The sequence below is a fragment of the Camelina sativa genome, chromosome 8, assembly GCF_030686135.1.
Source record: "Camelina sativa cultivar CO46 ecotype springtype chromosome 8, ASM3068613v1".
Lineage (NCBI taxonomy): Eukaryota > Viridiplantae > Streptophyta > Magnoliopsida > Brassicales > Brassicaceae > Camelina > Camelina sativa.
Window position 1 is genome coordinate 4224743 of NC_141887.1, and position 20718 is coordinate 4245460.

Here is a 20718-nt window from a genome sequence, read left to right on the forward strand (position 1 = left end):
TGTAAAAAAAAATTGTTTTTATTTGTTTTTTTTGTAAAATCAAACATTTGTTCATTTTAGAGTTGTGTCTTTTCACTATATATTATTCTTTTTTTTTCATCACAAGTTTTCGTTCTACTAGGTGTGTCTATTTAAATGGTCATGTCTTTTGAACTTTCTATATATTTGTTTTGTCATCAATAAGTAACAAATCATTGTTCATTGAAACAAATTTTCTGTTTTATGTTGAATCCAAATAATTTGAATACTAATATCTAATATTCAACGTTATAGCACTATAGAAATTTAATAAAAAATAATATATAATTTACAGTTGCATCTAATTAGTGTAATTTTCCTTAAAAACTATTTTGATATTTAAAATTTAATTTATTTTGTTTTTAAAAGTTGTGTATCTTAATTTTAATTTTTCGTTGATACAGTTTCAATCATTATTAAATATATTTTTAATTATTATTGTTTAATAGAAAGTTACATTTACTCATTACAACATTAGTTCAATATTCTCAGTTAGGATCACTTTGTCGTAATGATTTTTTTAATTGTAGCTCTTTACCATAATTCTTCATAAAGTTTCTTATATTTTTAATAATTTAAACAATGTTTTTTGCAAAGTTGCGTCTACTTTACATAATATTTTTTGTTATAATAACAGTTTATGTTTAATTTTTATGTATTCAAATTATTCTATTATATTCAAATGATTTCATAATGTATAATTTTAAATTTTAAATTTAATTTTTTTTTTCTAAAATGATTCCCCCTGCGATATTGCAGGAGTCAGATTCCTAGTTCAATATAACAACAATCCAATAAATAAAATTTTGCAACGAACTTTCCTTTTTGTATGTTTTTATATATATCTAAAATTAATCCAAAATTAATATTCAATAGACGGCACGGTACTATACAACTCCATATATATACCCCTCACGAGGTTTATTAATTCTCTCTCATTATACCATCTCGTTTTTGATTTTTTCAGACAGTTGGTTCGAGGAATTCCAGAAAGAAGAAGACGATGGCGATGGTTGAAGAGTGATACGCTGATGATGAAGAGGATGAGCTAATTGGCTTTGGATTTAATCCTTTAGATAAAGAACTCATAAGCGATTACCTTCTGCGTAAGCTTGGCTTGGACCAAGACCAACGAAACAAGATCTTCACATTAGAAGACAAGGACAACATCTACACAGAAAAGCCGTGGAAACTTAATCACACAAAGAATGATATCTTTAAACCTAACGAGTGGTTTTACTTTGTGAAACGGAACCGCAAAGTAAAAGGTTGGAAAGACACTGGAGGGTTGAAATATGTAAATGTCGTGTCGAGAAAGACCGGTAGAGTGATTGGGAAGAAGAGGAAATCTCAGCTTAAAGGTGTTCTTTCGTTATCTTAATTAATTATTATGCCACCTTTTTAAGTCAAAGGAGAGGCTCAGATCTATATATTTTTTTTGTATATTTCAATTCAAGATACAAAAGATCATTCAAGCGTTGCAAGTTTTCACAATTTCACATTTTGTTTTTCAACCTTTTCAAGGTTTTTTTATGCCACCTTTTAAGGTCAAACAAACAAATAAAAAGATATTGCTATTTAATTTCCTATGTTATTTGTATTATCTGATTGTGGTGGATTCTTCTTCATCTGAAAGATCCGATTTGTAGTAATTTGCTTTTTTTAGAATATGAAAAATTAAACCATGCAATACTCCCTCGCTAATTGGAACAGAAGTAGCACAATTTATGTTGTAAAACAGAGGAAGATGGAAAAATCTTATTAAAACGTTATGATAAGGCACGTACATCTATCCTGATTAAAAGGAAAAAAACAGATTATAATAATGTCTATACCACAACTAACAAGGCATTACCTACATTCATGTTGTGTTTTAAAATGTCTCGCAAGACTCCATAACGTGCCCATTAATATAGCAATCAACTTGTCAAATGCATGCATATACTCTTAATTATAGAAAAATGAATCATCTTCTTGGTCAAGTAACTGACATGACATCAGAATAGTGAAAATGGTGATTACTGTTCTTCTTGTCCATCTTCTCCTTCTTCACCTTGGCCTTCTCTTCTCCTCCTTGTCCTTTTTCTTCTCCTCCTTGTCTTTTTTTTTCTCCTCCTTCTCCTTCTCCTTCCTTTCCTTCTCCTCCTCCTCTTTTTTCTTCTGCTCCTCCTCATTTTTCTTCTGCTCCCTCTCCTTCTTCTTCTGTAGCTTCTTCATCGAGGCAGAACCTAAACCTGAATCTGAAGTAGCCAACAAGACGAAGAGTAAGAATGATACAGTATTTCTCTCTTGTAAGATTTCTCTAAAGAGGAAAAGATGAGGTATACTATGGAGAAAGAAGAGAAGGATAACCTTTTTTTTTGTGGATGGAGTTGAAATGGATCCCTGAGAGATAGCTTAAATGAATGACTCTGTCGGGTTTTTTTTGAGACTTGGGCAAAACCTCAATGAATGGAGTCTGTTTGATTGATGTAATGAGTACTATTTTGACCACATACACATCAGCAGCGGCTTTTAATGTGACTTCATCTCCCCATTCGGAGTTCTTGGACATGTTCTTGACATAGTCGGAGAAGTTCATGTTATTAACAAATTCTTTGTACATCTTTGCATGAGATTTAAGCTGATGAGGAAATTAAACAGCGTCATCAATCAATCAATCAATCAATCAATCAATCATCATCATCATCATCATCGTATAAAAAAGAAAAAAAAGAAAAAAAAGAAAAAAAAGACAATCTGCAAATCAAAGTTAGGAAAAGTTTCAAGATTGATTTACCTGTTGTACAATTTCTTGTCTAACAAGTTTATGAGAATCGGAGGTTTTATAAAGTTGATCAGCTAAAGCACGGAACTGAAATAGAATTGACAAAAACAAGAAAGGGGTTATTCATAAATCATAATACCATCAAACAAATATATATCAAGTTGGTTGAGTATAATTTGAATTAGAAGCAACATTCATTACCTGACAATTTCCATCACTTTTCATCTTTATTTCGGTGAAATCTTCCCACTCCAATCTGAAAAGCAAGGAAAAAAAAACATAAATAGTCGAGATATATCTGGCAAAAAAGTTTTGAACAAGTTTACAAGAAAAATACCTATACTCAAGTATTTCGCGATCATTAAGATCGTCCAAACACATCGATTTCGTCTGGATGTTAGCCATCTTTTAGAGTTGGGGTTCTAGTTTTAGCAAGAAAAATTAAGAACACAAAAATATTTAAAGAATAACTCTCTTATTAGCTCAGAGAAGATAACTCAAAACTTCTCACACAATCTCTCAATCTTAATCTCTCTCTAAAACTCCTTACAACTTCTGCAGACCTTAGCACTTCTTTTATATAAAACACCAAAACCAATTCCTAATAGGAATAACATTATGTCTAAATAACTCCAAAACATAAGTAACCCTTATCTCCTAAATCATAACTCGATTAGAAACCTCTTGTAAACTTCAAGCTTATACAACAGGGATTTGATCGACCTCTCCTCTCTCTCACAAAAGATTAGGGGATAGAATTTTAAGGCTATTATATGGTTCTTTTATAGACCTAACAAAAAGGAAAGTTAAGAGATGTTGAAAACAAAAAGGAAAGTTTCAGGCAGTCTTTTAAAAATTAAAAAATAAATAAATATAGTTCATTATATTATTTTGGTATGATTTTTACGAGAATTATCTTGACCAATGCTCCACGTTTTAACGCCGCCGTAAGATCCATTATCCCAAACACGTCCCCCTGGACCACACCTCGTGCATCCGGCTTGTAAACAGGCGGAGACGATGGCGTGGTTAGAGAGCCATGTACAAAGTAAACTCCAAGAGCGTCGAGAGCATTACCCGATCGTCCATGAAATCCTACGATCTTCTTTTCCCCATCCTCAATATCAAACTTTGTACCGGTGGTAATTCCAAGCAAGTTTGGACCAACCAATGGAGACTTTCTACCCTTTGACGAGGTTTGTGAATTGTGATCACCTCCGTGGCACATAGAGGCTATAGAGCCACTCCGCGGTAGTTTCCTTCACCGCTATGATGTGTTCGTCCGGATATTGAAGTACAAACTGTATAATGAATTAATCATCATTTCAGTCAAGAAGTTAACACTTCTTAACCAACCAAAAAATCAAGAAACTAAAATATACGAAATAGTTTTTTTAATTAACCGAGCTTGTCATATCGAAAATTTATGTACAAAATTAAGAATGCGAAATAATGGAATAAATGCCGCGGGAGAACCTCTTTGGGTTGTTGAGCTATTTTCCCATATTCACTTGTAACTACTTGGCCGTCTTCTCTTCACATACTCGAATTTGACGTAAGTGATACGATTGATATCTTGACCTACGTACACTTTTCTTACACCCTCTCGTACACATCGTCGTCCCATTCACGCCCTCCTTCACCACCGTAGAGTGCCAACTTCCGGTAGAGTTTGGCCATTTTGAATCTTCAAATACTGTAAAATGAAAACAAATTACTAAAATATCAAAACCCAATATTAAAGTACGTATATTTTCAAGTTTAATAATTAAGTAATGTGTCCTAGGCCGGATCTGTAATTGGTGGTACCCTATCCTATTAAAATGCAGAACAAGACAGACCAAAATGATCCAAGAATCTCATAGAGAGCAATGAACTGATGTTGGTCGATCTAATATTATTATAATATAAATCAACTGATGGTATAATATAAATTAACAAAACTCAAGTTCCAGGTGTTACTAATGAAATGCCTGCTTCAAATAGTCAGCCTGCTCCGTCTTATGTCCAACACTGGGAGCCGTTGTATTTGTATTATCTGATTGTGGTGGATTCTTCTTCATCTGAAAGATCCGATTTGTAGTAATTTGCTTTTTAGAATAAGAAAAATTAAAGGAGAATCTCACATACGGAAGAATCTTTTCATGTTTTTTGAGGAAGTCGATCTCTCACCGACGTATGAAATAGCTAGATTGATCTGACCAAAGCCTGTATAGGGCTTTAGCGTCGGCCTTGTGATTTTTTGTGGGTCTCAAACCTTACCAGAGAAAAACTTGTGGTCAATTCTGTTAAGAGTAAGATAAAGCACACTCAAACTATACCATTGAGGCATTGACCCATCTATATTTAAATCTCCCGCTTCTGACTATTGGAATTCACACCGGCCCAGCACGAAACACACAATTATTTCTTGGTTTTCATCTCCTCTATAAAAACATTGTTTTCAAAAATAGTGTTTGGATTTGTATTCTTGTATCATACAAGTTGTATGGCCCGTTTTTTCCCCCTATGTTGGCCCATGATTAATTTGATCAGTACCATATTCGTTAGTCGTTTTTGAAAAAAAAATTAGCTTACATGGGAATACGTACTAGTGATCGATCAACAATCAGTAAAAATATATGCAAGAAAATAAAACCTTCGTTTAGTGCTCTAATATCTAGTTCGATTTCCAGATAAAAAACATATGAAATTTTCGTCTATGATAACTCTTTCATATAACTCCCAATGCACCATATTTAGAGTTTCTTAAGTTTAATATTATTACATTTCAATATTTATAGTATAATAGATAAAAACCCGTCCGATGTGCGGGTTTTTAAAATTTTGTAAATATAATTAAATTTAACAAAACTATATTAAAATTTGTTGTATGTTATTTATAATATATTTTTTTGTTTGCTTTAATACACTGATTTATATCCATTTACAAATTTTTTATGTATGTTACCATTAAAAGTGTATTTTCTTACACCTAAGTATGTTACAAATATATTCTTTACCACCATCTAGGAAAATAACTATATAAAAGCATTAAACCAACAATTATATGTCTATTTATTTTCACTTATGCATAGTTTATTAAATCACTAAAATTGTTGGTTCAAGAAACTTCTCAAATAAAAAGAATATTACATAGTATACTAATCAATGATGTATCATCACAATAGTGTATAACCAACCATAGAGAGAACCTCAGTTCCGCCCTCCTCCCTTATGGAGAGAATATTGCGTCTAACCTCCTCCATCGTGAAGAGAACCTTGACTCCGCCTTCCTCTCTTGAGAAGATAACCTTGCATGCGTCCAACCTCCTCCACCATGGAGACAATCTTGGCTCTGCCCTCTTCATGTGTGGAGAGAACATGTTCACGTATTTTAGCTATCTCAAAGTAGCATGCTCCAACAACCAATGAAACTAAAAGCCATTTTCCAACGTCACAAAATATTTTGGTAGTAACTAATGTTAAAATTTTCAATGTATTCGTGGAACTGTCTTTGACACATCATGATGTAGCCTCTGTCTTCGAGCTCCTATGGATCTATCAAAAACGGTTCATGGTTTTCCAACCTCCTCCACCATAAAGAGAACATTGGCTCCGCCTTCCTCCCTTGGGGAGATAACCTTGCATGCGTCTAACCTCCTCCACCATGAAGAGAACATTGGCTCTGCCCTCCTCATGTGTGAAGAGAACATGTTCACATCTTTTAGTTATCTCAAAGTGGTATGCTCCAGCAACAAATAAAACTAAAAGCCCGTTTCCAACGTCACAAAATTTTTTGATAGTAACTAATGTTAAATTTTCCAATGTATTCGTGGAAGTGTCTTTGACACATCATGATGTAGTCTCTGTCTCTGAGCTCCTATGGATCTATCAAAAACGGTTTATGGTTTTCCAATCTATCTATCTATGTTTGTCGTAAGCTCATGTTTGATTAGCCTATTTTATCCAACTATTAGGTTGATAAGGTTCTAATTATTTTTAAAAAACTGTTTAATTTTTTAATTTTTTATAATTATTTTTTTACATTATTAATTTTGTTTAAACATTTTTTTATTCTTTTGTCAAAATCTTAAATCCTTCCTATTAAATATTAACTTTTACACATGTTAAAATCTTAGATTAATAACTTGACACGTCAAATTCAGTTAATGGCTAACTTTCAAAATCCAACTTTATATAATAAGATATATATTAGAAAAACATACTGAACCGACAAATAGATGCACACAACTGACAAATTTGTTGGTTGAGGTATGGACTATGGAGATTGGCAGCAAAAAGGGACTTTTTAAAATGTGAACTTTGACTGTGAATCTCCCCAAAAACTCTCCCCAACTTCTTTGTCACCGTCATCGTCAAGTTACGCCAAAGTCGCCAACCATATAATTTATGACCCACAACATAAACTACCATTTTTATATAGGAACACACATAAAGCAATTAAACTACTTTTTTCAAATGTAACGCCATATTCTTTTTGTTTTGATTTGTCAACAAATGTAACGCCTATTCAATTATATTATTTGGTAACTGATACAACTTTCATAAAGTTGGTTAAATTAAGATTTAATTAATACTCTAGCTCACGCTTCTTGTTTCCTTCTTTTTTTTTTCTGTAACGCGTGCGTTTTAGTTTAAACATAAATCTATAGCTATTTTTTCCCTAAAGAGTAACTCAAATGGTGGGTAATATTGTTATTCAGTAGCTACAGTTTATGGGAAAAGCTTCACCATAGATCGAAAAAATTAGGACTGAACATTTTTTATTACCATTTTAACTGTGAATGATCATGGCAGACATTGTAAAAGAATAACTATGATTTAATTATGAAAAAAGTGGCTATTATTTTGGTCAAATTATCATGGCTTGTAGAGCAATTTTCGAAATTGAAATTAATAGAAAAGTAAACAAATGGATTTTGAATAGGTGTGTGTGTGTGTGTGAGAGTAATTTTCTAATTTTCCCATTGGGAGGAAAAATATATAGCAGCAATAAGGTCAACGACAAAGAAAAGTCAAGACTTGTTTATTTCTGAATTCTGACCGGATATCACTCCACGAGGCCAGGCTGCTGCAACCTACAACGTCTGGTTTCAGTTTGGACCAATAAATATATTTTAAATTTGTATATTCTTAAAATTAAAAATAGTGAATATAAAGATACAATTAATCAGTTTAGAGTTTAGACAATATCCAATCCAACAGCTTATAATATTTCCGATATTATTGTTGAATATGTGTATATATATATATCAAGGTCACACTCAAATGTGTTCAGAACACTGAACTGTTTACATTCATTAATGTAGGCTCATTGATTGAACATAATGGGAAACTAAAAATGATGATAACCAATAAAGAACCATCACTGATCTATGTATCATAAGAAAAAATAAAAAAAATTCAGGAATTCCATGTGAAAAGGTGGGCCGACAATATAATAGTCAATCATAACGATAGTAAGAACGTAAACATAGGGTTAGATGCGTATTCATATAACATTATGATATGCTGCTAATTGTTTTTTTTTTTTTTTGTTCTTCTTCTTATATAAAGTGGACACTTTTGTCAACAAAGAGGGTAGATTTTTTTTTAATGGGTGTGTAACGTAAAAGTAAATGTGTCTCTCACTGACAAAACCTAATTAATAAAAAGCCAGACTATAACGCGTTTCTTTCTCCTCTTTTTCTCATCTTCCGCTACACTACTCTTCGATCACTTTTGTTCGAAAACTCTAAAGAGTTTAAATCTATATGCAGTATTGTGAAAGTTATTTGTTGGGCATAATTTTATTATAATAAATAAATAAATATAATTTATTTAGTCAACACATATTTTGCTCGATAAAATCAGCATAGATAAGAGTTTATCTTATAAAAGAAAAATCTTCCTGATTGGTTCAATGAACCGAGTTCTCGCGACTGACTCTGTCAAGAGACCGAGAATCTCGTGACTGACTCTATCACGAGAACGAGAATGAGAATCTCGCGACTAACTTCGTCGATGGACCGAAAGTCACGCGACTAGATCTGTTAAGAGACCAAGAGTCTAACGACCGACTTTACTAATGGGTCAAGAGTCCCGTGACCGATCCTATTATAGATAGAGTCGGCAAGCCCAAGACAAATCCTAAGGGATTAGGGCAAAGGAGTCTCTATATAAGGAGAGCGACCTCCACGAGAGACAGGGGAGAGCAACAAATCAAGAGACCTAAAAGACAAGACACACGACTCAACTCTAGAACGCGGCTAGGGTTTATAGATTGATTCGCTGTGCCTTGAATTCTTGTATTTGAACTCGAGACTTTGATCAATAAAAACAACTATTCAACATATGTTTTTTGTTTTCGTAGTCTTTAAACGAATCGATTATTTTTGCCCAAACAGTTGGCGCTAGAAGGAGGGGCTAGAGTAATCTACGTGAGATGACGGGAAACGAAAGTGACACGACCAATGTCGAAGCGACTATCGCCGCTCAGCTGGAAGCCCTGACTGCCAGGATGAACGAGACGGTGCAGAAGCTGACGCAGATCGAGGCCAATAACGCTAGGCTACGTGAGGAGAACGCCTCACTGGTGACTGCAGGAAGAATTTTTACTGAAGCAAGCTCAAGATTTCGTGGCGTGCACGTCAGTCGGATGCAAGATCTCAATACAACTCCTGCAGCTACTCGAACGATGACCGCGACTGAAGACGGACGACTAGAGACTCCACGGGAGGAGAATAATGGAGAAAACCCTAGCATAAGGCATACCCGCGAGAACCTTGTTCGAGAAGAAAACACGGATCAAAAACGAATCGTTAACGCGCCACACGTTACAGGAGTCGAACATGAACCACACACCATGTCAGCCGAAGCCGCTTACTTGGAAGCTATGCTTACAAAACGTTTGGGTGTAGTAGAAGCCATGATCGAACGACTGCCAAAAGTGGCTCCACCGATCCGAAAAAGCAACTTGCACTCGTATGCCAATACACCTTTTTCTGATGAAATTGCACTCACTGAGATGCCGAGAAAATTCACGTTACCAACAATGAAGATGTATGATGGAACATCCGACCCGGATGATCACATAGCACAATACAAACAACGAATGTTCACAACGGCCATCTAAAAAGAGTGCAAGGAAGCTACTATGTGCAAGGGTTTTGCTCAAGCCTAACAGGTGCAACACTTCAGTGGTTTATCAACCTGCCAAACGGCTCGATCAACTTGTTTGGATCATTGACAAATCTCTTCGTTGAGCAATTTTCAAGTAGCAGGAACCTGGAGAAGACAGCGGATGACCTTTACGAGGTACGACAAAAGAGAGACGAGTCGTTGCGTGCCTATGTGGGACACTTCAACAAGGAAAAAGTATCGATCCCCAGTTGCAACACGTCAACTGCCATCTCCGCATTTAAAAGAGGATTGCTTCCTAACGGTGATTTGTACAAGGAACTTACCAATGCAGAACAATGGAAGATGTGCTCTCACGTGCGTGGGCGCAGATAAAGTGGGAGGAAGACTCGTCTTATTGCCAACGATGTTCACCACGATCTGATTCCTGTGTAGTGAGAAACAAAGAACAAGTAGGGATGATAAGCCTTACCAAAGACCTCGTGACGAAAACACCATGAGTGAAAGAAGGAACACGCATCGAACATTGAGCGAGGCTGACGACAGGAGGCCTAAATCGACAACATGGCCAGATATTAGTAACCTCTCGATCTCTCATACACATTTAGTCGGTGTATTGAAAGAGATGGGTGGAACCGTGAGATGGCCTCCAAAAATGAAAGCACTTGAAAATAGGCGTGACACCTCGAAGTGGTGTGAGTTCCACAACGATCACGGCCACAAAACAAAAGATTGCATCTCATTGAAGATGGAAGTGAATGAGCTGCTTAAAAAAGGTCACTTGAGGGAATACTTGTTAGATAAAACCCATAATCACATGGATGGTGAGAGCAACAAGCAAATAGCAATTGCGAACGCCCCAATTTTGCCTCCAAAACATGATCGAGTCATCAATGTTATCTCTGGAGGATCAAAGATAAGTGGGATAACTCACTCAGCTGCGAAAAGAAACACTAAAGCTGTCAAGAACTCTCAAAGCAGAGGACACGCTACAAAAGGCGATACGTCGTCATATACCATAACTTTTACGACTGATGAGAGCAGTGTACCAACCCTGCATCACGATGCTTTAGTCATACAGCTAACAGTGGCTAACTGTTTGATGAAGAGGATATTAATCGACAATGGAATCTCAACTAACATCCTTTATATGCAAGCATATAAGGAGTTGGTTCTCGATGAAGGAGGACTGAGAAATCTATTCCATTAGTTGGGTTCAGTGGTGAGGTCAAGCAGAGTATTGGCGAAGTGACGCTTCCAGTGTATGCAGAGGGAGTTAACAAACACACTAAATTTTTAGTAGTAGATTGTGCTTCGGCTTATAATGCTATTATGGGACGCCCTTGGATTCACAACATGGGAGCTATTCCATCGACTCTACACCAGACTATCAAATTTCCCACCCCATGGGGAGTGAAGGAGATAGTAGGGGAACAAGAAAGTTCACGTTCATGCTATCAAACTACCTTAAAAGGTAAGGATCAACAGTTATAGCAATTACAGAGGCTACCGCTGGTACTTCATAGGGAAGAACCAGAGGTGGAACAGTTGGAGGAGATGCCATTACTCGAAGACGATCCTAACAAGCGGGTGAACATGAGTTCAAAACTAGCAGCCGACATACAAAAGAGGCTTATCGACTTCCTTCGAACCTACGCCAGCTGCTTTGAATCTTCAAACAAAACAATTGTGAAACTATTGAAGAAACGTATGGAAAAGTCTAAAAGGAAAGTGGGTAGAAGAGCTTCCAGGCATGTTGTAGGCTTACCGCACCATCACTAAGTCATCGACTTACAAAAAACTGTTTTCTCTATTGTATGGGATGGAAACAATAATCATGTGAAGTAGGCGTGAGTACGGCACGAACCGAGCACCCTAACTTGCAGAAAAACGAAGAGTTGATGAGTCTCGATCCACTAGACGAGAAACGAGAAGCAGCGAAAATCAAAAATTGGTGTTATCAACAGGAAGCAGCTAGAAGTTACAACAAAAATGATAGGACGCGGACATTCCAAGAGGAGACTGGGTCTTGCGACGTACTTTTCATAATACAAGGGAACAAGGAGCTGGGAAACTCGGTCTCACCTTGGAGGTCCTTACAAGGTCATTGAAGTTCGTGGGTCAGTAGCCTATTTTGCCGAGGATTAACACTACACGTCCCATGTTATGGACAACGTTTTCAATAAAATTGGTTTTTCATTCTACAAAGCAAGTCTTGTTGTGAGTATGTTACTATCACATAAAATGTGTCACGAGCACGAGACATAAAACGTGTCACGAGCACAAGTCTTGAACGTTTCACGAACACGAGACTTGAACGTGTCACGAGCACAAGTCTTAAACATGTCACGAGCACGAGACTTGAACGTGTTACAAGCACGAGACTTGAACGTGTTACGAGCACGAGACTTGGACGTGTCACGAGCACGAGATTTAATTGTGCCACGAGCACGAAACACAGACAATATGTCATGAGCATTGAAAAAGTAGCATGTGCGTGTCGTAGACACGAGACGTGGATCTTTGTCACGTACACGAAGATAATGTTGCGAGCATATAAGTAATGTCAATACCACATGACGTATGTAATGCCATGAGCATGTGAACAGTGCTATGAGCACAAGCACTCAAACGATGTTATGAACATTGTTATTAAGGAAATGAGCAAGTAACAGTTATGTTCCTGACTGTCACGGAAGATACAAACGATGTCATGAACATTATTATTAAAGAGCTGTGTACGCGACAGTTATAAAACACCTGGCTGTCTCGAGCACAAGACAATAGAGATGTGTCATGAACACAAGACACAAAGAATGTGTTGAGCATTGTGATTTCGAAAATAATATTGTGACTGTAATGGGCACAAGACATGAATTTGTGTCATGAACACATAAATAATGCCATGAGCATTGTTACTGCAAAAAGCGAGTGCAATGTATAAACAATATGTCACGAGCACGAGATTTAAATGTGTCACGAACACTAACCATAAACAACGTCAAAAACATTGTTATTGAAGAACATAAAAGCACGTGACAGTTATGGAACACATGACTGTCACAAGCAAAGAACATTAAAATGTTCATAACATTGTTTATGTAAGAAGAAACACGTGACAGTTAAGGTCATGACAATTGTCGAGCACCCTACTGCCAAGAGCACAGAACATAAACAATGTCACGAATATTGTTTATTAAAGAGGAGCATGTGACAGTTACGAAACACCTCATTGTCACGACCTCAAAGATATAAGTAATATGTCATAAACATTGAAGTTCAAGAAAGAAAGCACGTGACTAGTTATGAAACACTAGGCTGTCACGCGCACAAGACAATAATTTGTGTCATAAGCGACCATGTGACTGTCGTGAGCACAAGACTCACGCCATGAGCGCATGACATGGACGATGTTATGAACACGCGACATGAATAGCGGCAGTCACATGTGACACAAATGGTAGCAGAGGCGTGCGACATGAACTATTTCTTGAGCACGTAACAACGCGTGATATAAGCGATGTCTTGAGCATACAACGCGAATCATGTCACGAGCACAAAACATTGTTATTAAATAAGCGAGCACGTGACAGTTATGGAACACCTGACTGTCACGAGCGCAAGACATGAACGATGTTGAGAACGCACGACATAAATGCTGTTAGAAGCACATGACGTGACTAATTCCCCGAGCACACGATAGAAATTGCATCATGAGCGTAATCATGATGACAAGATGTTGAGAGCATGAAACTCACGCCATTAGCTTTTAACATGAGCAGTGTCATGAACATGTGACATGAATGGTGTTGGAGGCATGTGACATGAACAACATCGTGGACACAAAACAATCATGTGACATGGCACAAAGCAGTAGATGTGTCAACAAATAAGTATCATTTCATGTTTGTACGATGAGAATTGTAATGTAGTGGGCAAATCGCACCAAGAGAGCTCGACGTATACTCTTTTTTCAGGCACGAGATGTAAACAATGCAATGAAGAGGAGACACATGTAACGTCATGATCAAAAGACATAAACAATGTCTTAAGCCTGAGATATAAATCATGTCACGAGACAGATCATATCACGAAAGCGAGACCTAAGTTGTGTCGCACGCACAAAATATGAAATTATTTGTCACGTACATCCTCACATGTGGAGATTATCGTACGGTAAGAGAATGTTATCATATACAAGATCAATGCCATGAGCAAGTCTTATGACTGACAAGAATGTCAGAACCTACAAAATGGTCATGGCACATAGAGTCAAGTACAAAAACGATCCCAGTCAGGACGTGTTAAGGACTCAACATTATCTCTACGGAGTCACTATTCGATAAAGCTGCTATGGTCACGTCATAAGCCATTACAGATTATTTCAAAAGGTACATGACTTTGAGATTTTGTTGGCTGGAAAAATAATACAATTGTTTTTAACTACTCTCTAAATTCTTACTAAGAAAATAGAGAGTGGGGGGCTAACTGTTGGGCATAATTTTATCATCATAAATAAATAAATATAATTTATTTAGTCAACGCATATTTTGCTGGATAAAATCAGCATAGATAAGAGTTTATCTTATAAAAGGAAAATCTTCTTGATTGGTTCAATGAACCGAGTTCTCGCGACTGACTCTGTCAAGAGACCGAGAATCTCGTGACTGACTCTATCACGAGACCGAGAATCTCGCGACTAACTTCGTCGATGGACCGAAAGTCACGCGACTAGATCTGTTAAGAGACCAAGAGTCTAACGACCGACTTTACTAATGGGCCAAGAGTCCCGTGACCGACCCTATCATAGATACAGTCGGCAAGCCCAAGACAAATTCTAAGGGATTAGGGCAAAGGAGTCTCTATATAAGGAGAGCGACCTCCACGAGAGACAGGAGAGAGCAACAAATCAAGAGACCTAAAACACAAGACACACGACTCAACTCTAGAACGCGGCTAGGATTTATAGATTGATTCGATATGCCTTGAATTCTTGTATTTGAGCTCGAGACTTTGATCAATAAAAACAACTATTCAACATTTGTTTCTTGTTTCCGTAGTGTTTAAACGAATCGATTATTTTTGTCCAAACATTATTTATCAATCAAGTTTTTTTTAAATTTTGGATCCCACAAAAATCAGTAAAATGGTGGTTATAATAAGCTAACTGTAAATTCAAATTATTTATGTAAATTTTATTATATTTACAATTTTAAATAAAAAATGTAAAAACCTATTGTGTACATTGGATTTTCTTATAAAGGTGACCTAGTAAAGTGGATTGAACTGAACTAAAACTATAACACATAAACTTTGGAAACGTAAGAACCTGAATTCAAGATCTATCCAATTGATTTTTCTCTCCCCAAGCAAACCAACTTAGAAGATATTCTACTCTAACAATATGTATTTATAATAAGATATTATAAAAATAAAATTGTGTCTATCTATATCCTAGTTGACTGTTTAGACTTTTAGAGTAAGGCCAATTTCTTCTTTGCCTACATACCCCACTTCTATTATAAAAGACAGTAACCTTTCTGGAGATCAGTCTTTCTTATTTTGTGTGTTAGTGCGTTGAGAGATAGAGAGAAGGAGATAGAGAAAAGAAATCGCCATGGCTCATGTAAGTGATCTTCTTTCATCCTTTCTCCTTGTTTTTTCTGTCGTCGTTTCTAACATTCTAAAAGCCCCCTCTCTTTTTAGTAAATCGTTTTATATCTTCATCAAGATCGTCAAAACCTGCCTAAAAGTGTCTTCCCCATCTCTCTCTTACTTGGAATCCACATTCATAGATACACTGTGCCAAACTAAGTCACGTGTTTAGCTCATCATACCCTTACATCCTTTGCTGTTTCTTGAATCTTGAATCCCTGTGGGTTCTTGATTCCCCTAATTCTTGTTCTTGATTATCGATTCTTTGAGTATCTGAATGTTGTCAAGGGTTCTTGAGTCTTCTATATGGGTTCTTGATTAGAGATTAAGCATATTTTTTTGTACTAATAATAAATTTGGATGACATAAATAGGGACAGGGGAGATATGATAATTACAAGAAGAAAAGTGGACAGATTCCGCGGTTTGGAGAATGGGATGAAGCAAATGAGATGCCAATAACACAATACTTTGAGAATCCAAGACAAGCTGGTCTGCTTCGTCACCATAATTACACCGCAACTTCTTCTTCTTCCACTACCACTTCATCTTCATCTTCTTCTTCTTCTGCAGAAGCCCTAAAGCTTGCTTCTCACCGTCCACGTCACCACCATCCTTCAAGACAGGTTCATTCACTTAATCATCTTTATTTTATCTTTCTTGATTATATAAATAATTATACTAATATTTAATTAACTCGATAAATGTAATTATCTAAAGTCTAAAGAACGCGTTATTGTTTGGTGGTAATGACTTGCCGTAGACGGCGGGGACGAGGGAGAAAAGAGGACCACAAAGGCGTGTGCGTGACGTGAGTGCACAGACAGACAAGTATTACATTGACGTCAACGGAGTCAAGCAGTTTCAAAACGACGTCGCTCGCATTTCAAAGCCACCTAAGCCAGTTGATGAAGATCTCTACAAGATTCCTCCTGAACTTATCAATTCTTCAACAAGGGTATATACTGCACCATATCACACATAACTTTTTCTTAATACTAGTTAAACAAAAAGAAGATATCATGGCACAAAATGTCGTCTAAAAGATTATTTGTTATCTTATCAGAAATTTCCTATTTTAAATCACTTTTTCAGTTATCCTTTACTTTACGTTATTTCTAAAAAGAACTATTTATATATAAAATTTTGGTGTTGCAGAAGAGAAGGCCTAGCTTTTTAGCTTGTTTGGTTCCATGCGCATGAATTGAAAAGGAAGAACCAAGGGAAGGAGAAGAAAAAAAAGTAGGATCTTGAATGAATAATGTAATTTGTTTTGTTTGTTTTTTTGTTGTTTAAAATTTTCATTTAATATACATATATGATATATACGTGGATTGGCAGAAAAAAAAGAAGAAGAAGAGAGAGCACACTAATGGTCTATAGAAAAAAAGAGGCACAAAGTAACATCATAGTAGTCCTTTGTCTCTTATTGCATATCTATCTACTTTATAAGATTTTCTCTCGTTCTTTTGTCACGTAACGTACGTTCTCAACAATTTTGGTGTGTGTTATTTGTAAGAGAGTTTTAATGAGAACTACATCTTTAATTGAAACCCATAGATTGATTGAGTAAAAGAAAACTACACTCCCAAAAAAAACGATTTAACCCAATTTTATTCTATTCTAGTATGCCTTACTAGTTCATCAAATTTACCAAATTCACAACAAGACATTACAGTCGATGTGTAGTCATAGTCTAACGTATATAATTACATAAGTTCATGAAATAAAATCATTGTAAAAGTAACAATAAATGTACCGTAGTAAATCATTGATGGTTGTTGATCGAACTACTGTAACAATAACTATTCTTTGGGCCTAAAGGTGAAAAAGAAGATCCAAAACAAAGAAGTAACAAATCACATTACGAGTAACAAATCACATTACGAGTAACAAAAGTCATTTGGTAGATGGCCTAACCAACCCCACTATATATTATCTCTTGAAGTCAAATATCACTTATGTCACTTTTGATTTTTGATTATCCCGTGACCCGAATTTATGAGAGAGAGCCTATCGTGTTAATCAAACTGTGGGTAACATTATTCTTTTTTTAATACTACTATAGTTTTTGAATACTATAGAATATGTAATATGTTTTGTATACATACGCCTGTTGAACAACGGTGTATAATAAGAAACAAGTGATGGGTGATGTGATTGGTGAATGTGGTCTTGCTATAAAGTCATCACATTGATTTGATTCTCCATGTTACATCACCCTTCGTCTTTTTTTGTTTTTTTTTCCTTTTCCAATTTTATCCCACATTATCTCCAACCAATTACCACCGACGCCCTTGTCAAGTTTCTTAAACACGATAGGTTTAACCCCACCACAATTACCTTTTCACCAAGTAATCAATCAATCTTGTGAAACAAAGTACATTAATTATTTTTAACCGTCGAATAAATTACATGTTATACATTTGTTTGTTACTTTCGGTTGATTGGACTGGACTCGACTTAGCCATACCATACATATGAGGAGACTATGACCGGCCATATAACCCGCCGTGTATTGTTACATTCCTAAGCCAAGCCACCCATTCAGTTGACCTATATTCGACATATGTACTTTTACTACCATTATAACTAACATTCACCACAAAAAGACCAAACTCTGCTTTTGTAATCCTGAATTCACGATCGTGAAATCAGAGAGTCAATTAAGAGTAAGAAGAGTTAAGAAGAAAAATCAGAGAGACTATATACACCTTTTCCTTCTATATTTTAACTTCTACACTTTCTATGATTATTTACTATCAATTTTTTGATCGGTAAGGTAAGAAGAGTCAAGTTTGCAGCAAAACTATTTACGTATTAACAAGACCTGATTCTTTCCTTCATGCCCTCTGTGGCTCTTTACCAGTAACGAATCTCTTAATCCACTGTAAAATCCCTTGTGCTTTTCTCACAGCACGAACTGATCCTTGCTTCGCAAGTTTCGTAAACGTCCCGTGTTGATTCTCCTCTTCTCCCACCACTTTCAGTCTGAACCTGTCTCTGTTTCTATCACACATGTTGAAGACGATCACTACAGCGTTCTCACCATTCAGCAAGCTACTCGGTTTCCTCAAGATACTGAACAGATCATAGATAAACCCTAGATTATCCATTTCCTCAATAGCCCCCGTGTGTGTAGATATCAACGCCAAGAGAGATAACAACTCATCCACATTGCTTCCCGCTTTGATCTTTTTGGTTGCCGCACGAATCAGACCCGCTGAAACCACCTTTTCCTTGTTCTCCAATACAATACAGAGGTTAAAGACAGTGGAGGTAGCTTCTCTTGTGGCTAACATATCACCTTCTTCGATAAGATCAATCAACGCATTGACTGCTTCAGAGTTCCCAATAACGATCTTGTTAGAATCAATAGCTGAAAGTGACGATAACGTCGCTGCGGCGTTTCTTCGTGTCTCAGCTGTCCCCTGTTTCAGACACTTTGTAAGCAGAGGGATCACTAGAAGGTTCTCAGCAATAACTGTTTTATTCTTCTCAAGAATCGAGAGGTTGAACAACGCTGTGACAATATCCTCCTGAAGCTCGGGGTTCAAGTCAACTCCCTCGCCCAAAGCAGAGAGCGGACTAAGCAACCTAGTGATCGAATCACTGATCCCAGCGACAAAGAAGACACGAACATTTGCAAATTTCTTGGTCTGACGGCGAAGCTCTTTGGCAGCTTCAATCTGATCCGTAACCGAGGAGGGAGAGTAAACCCGCTGAAGCAGTGTTTCGATGTCACTAGTGAACAGCTCAGTAACTATCTCATCAGAGGGACGTTTTAGCCGATCAACTTTGTTAACAAGACACCATTGCGTAATCAAATCATTGATCAAATGGTTTGGTATCCAATAACAGTGTGAGAGGACTTCTTTGCTTTTGGGACATGTACGTTCATGCTTTAGCCACTCTGTTATATATCTCTTTTCATACGTCTGCACACAAAAGAACCAAAATCAGCACAAACACCAGAATCTTGCATCTTGAATTCATAACTTCTCCCAAAAATATTCGATGCAATCAACATCAAAACACATGCAAACAAAGAGATGAGCAAGAATCATAACAAGAAACAGAGAGAGGGAAAAAAAAAAAAAAAAAAAAAGATAAAACCTGGCCAGAAGCGATGATCACAGGTTCGATCATGATCGTATTAGAGAGTGTGCATATAAACTCTTTAGGCACTTTAACCGGAGCAATAGTATCATCAGATTCCGGTTTACTCGATTCTACTCTGTTCCTCAGACAATTCAAGATTCTAATCGCTTCATCGATCGCTTTCACAACTCCAAAACAAGAAGCAGCTTCATCATCAGTCGTCTCACCAAGATCTTTGCTTTTCCCTCCTCCGTCGTTTAAAATCTCCGTCAGTACCTTCTGTAACTCCCGCCTCAGTGTATCGGCGGCGTTTGCTTCCGTCGCGTCCGCCGTCGAATCCGCCATCTCAGCCGCAGATTTCTCGACGAACTCAAAGCAAATATAAAAAAAAAAACCCTAGAAACTTCGTGGAATTTGCAATTTACAGAGATGAATCAGTTTGGTTTTTTTTTTTTTTTTAGTTTTTGGAAATTTTCGAGTTTTATACATTCATTTCATTCATCTTCTTCTTGTTTTTTTGTTAGTTAATTTAATTAGACTTTGATTATGGTTTTAATTGCGTATGATGCCACGTGTGTATTTAGGCTGCCACGTCATTACATCATTCTCAGCATACTTTTTTGGGAAATAGCTTTTTTAGCTAACAGACGACTTTGATTGGTCATCGAAATTTTAAGATTTTGTGATTAATAAAAAAAATTCTTTAGCATGCTTTGATTTTTTTTTTACCTAATTAAGAATTCCGTGTTATGTTTGAACTGTTACTTTTAATTATTCCACTAAATAAAATTGTTTTTAGACCATTAATTGGTAGTTTAGTGTTCACATTATTTTTTAAAACTCTAGTTTTTTCTTTTCTTGTTTTTTTTTTTTTTTTTTTAATTTAAAATTGTAGTGTTCTAAAAAAAACACTGCAATTAGTATATACTTTTTTAAGTTGTATGCTTGTTTTGGTAATGTGAACCACTTACTCGACGCGGTTTACTATTCTGATTGGTAAACGAAAAATAGAGAAGAGCTTAATATTTTTACTAAATAGGGACATGTTCACACTAT

At 36.3% G+C, this 20718-nt stretch overlaps 2 protein-coding genes and 1 pseudogene across 6 annotated transcripts; 1 reads left to right on the forward strand and 2 right to left on the reverse strand.

Annotated features, from left to right (window-relative positions):
- Window positions 1–1762: 1762 nt before the first annotated feature.
- LOC104706136 (putative OVARIAN TUMOR DOMAIN-containing deubiquitinating enzyme 8) lies at window positions 1763–3278 on the reverse strand (annotated as a pseudogene). The gene is made up of 5 exons (XR_015564735.1): window positions 3123–3278; window positions 2987–3041; window positions 2798–2872; window positions 2371–2641; window positions 1763–2258 (listed from the first exon to the last, which is right to left on the reverse strand). The product of XR_015564735.1 is annotated as a putative OVARIAN TUMOR DOMAIN-containing deubiquitinating enzyme 8 (transcript).
- Window positions 3279–15195: 11917 nt separating this feature from the next.
- On the forward strand, window positions 15196–17114 carry LOC104706137 (uncharacterized). Of its 4 annotated transcripts, none has more exons than XM_010422276.3 (5): window positions 15201–15533; window positions 15936–16053; window positions 16135–16187; window positions 16325–16519; window positions 16720–17114. In XM_010422276.3, the coding sequence occupies exons 1-5, from the start codon at window positions 15525–15527 to the stop codon at window positions 16762–16764; spliced, it is 420 nt and encodes a 139-aa protein (XP_010420578.1). In that variant the 5' UTR covers window positions 15201–15524; the 3' UTR covers window positions 16765–17114. The 4 variants fall into 4 exon arrangements, with proteins under 4 accessions (XP_010420576.2, XP_010420578.1, XP_010420579.1 ...); XM_010422277.3 differs by having other exon boundaries at window positions 15435–15533; window positions 15942–16053; XM_010422274.3 differs by having other exon boundaries at window positions 15196–15533; window positions 15936–16187.
- A 1071-nt stretch (window positions 17115–18185) lies between these two features.
- On the reverse strand, window positions 18186–20188 carry LOC104706139 (putative U-box domain-containing protein 46). The gene is made up of 2 exons (XM_087460670.1): window positions 19678–20188; window positions 18186–19499 (listed from the first exon to the last, which is right to left on the reverse strand). The coding sequence occupies exons 1-2, from the start codon at window positions 20005–20007 to the stop codon at window positions 18405–18407; spliced, it is 1425 nt and encodes a 474-aa protein (XP_087316796.1). The 5' UTR covers window positions 20008–20188; the 3' UTR covers window positions 18186–18404.
- Between the last annotated feature and the right edge of the window lie 530 nt (window positions 20189–20718).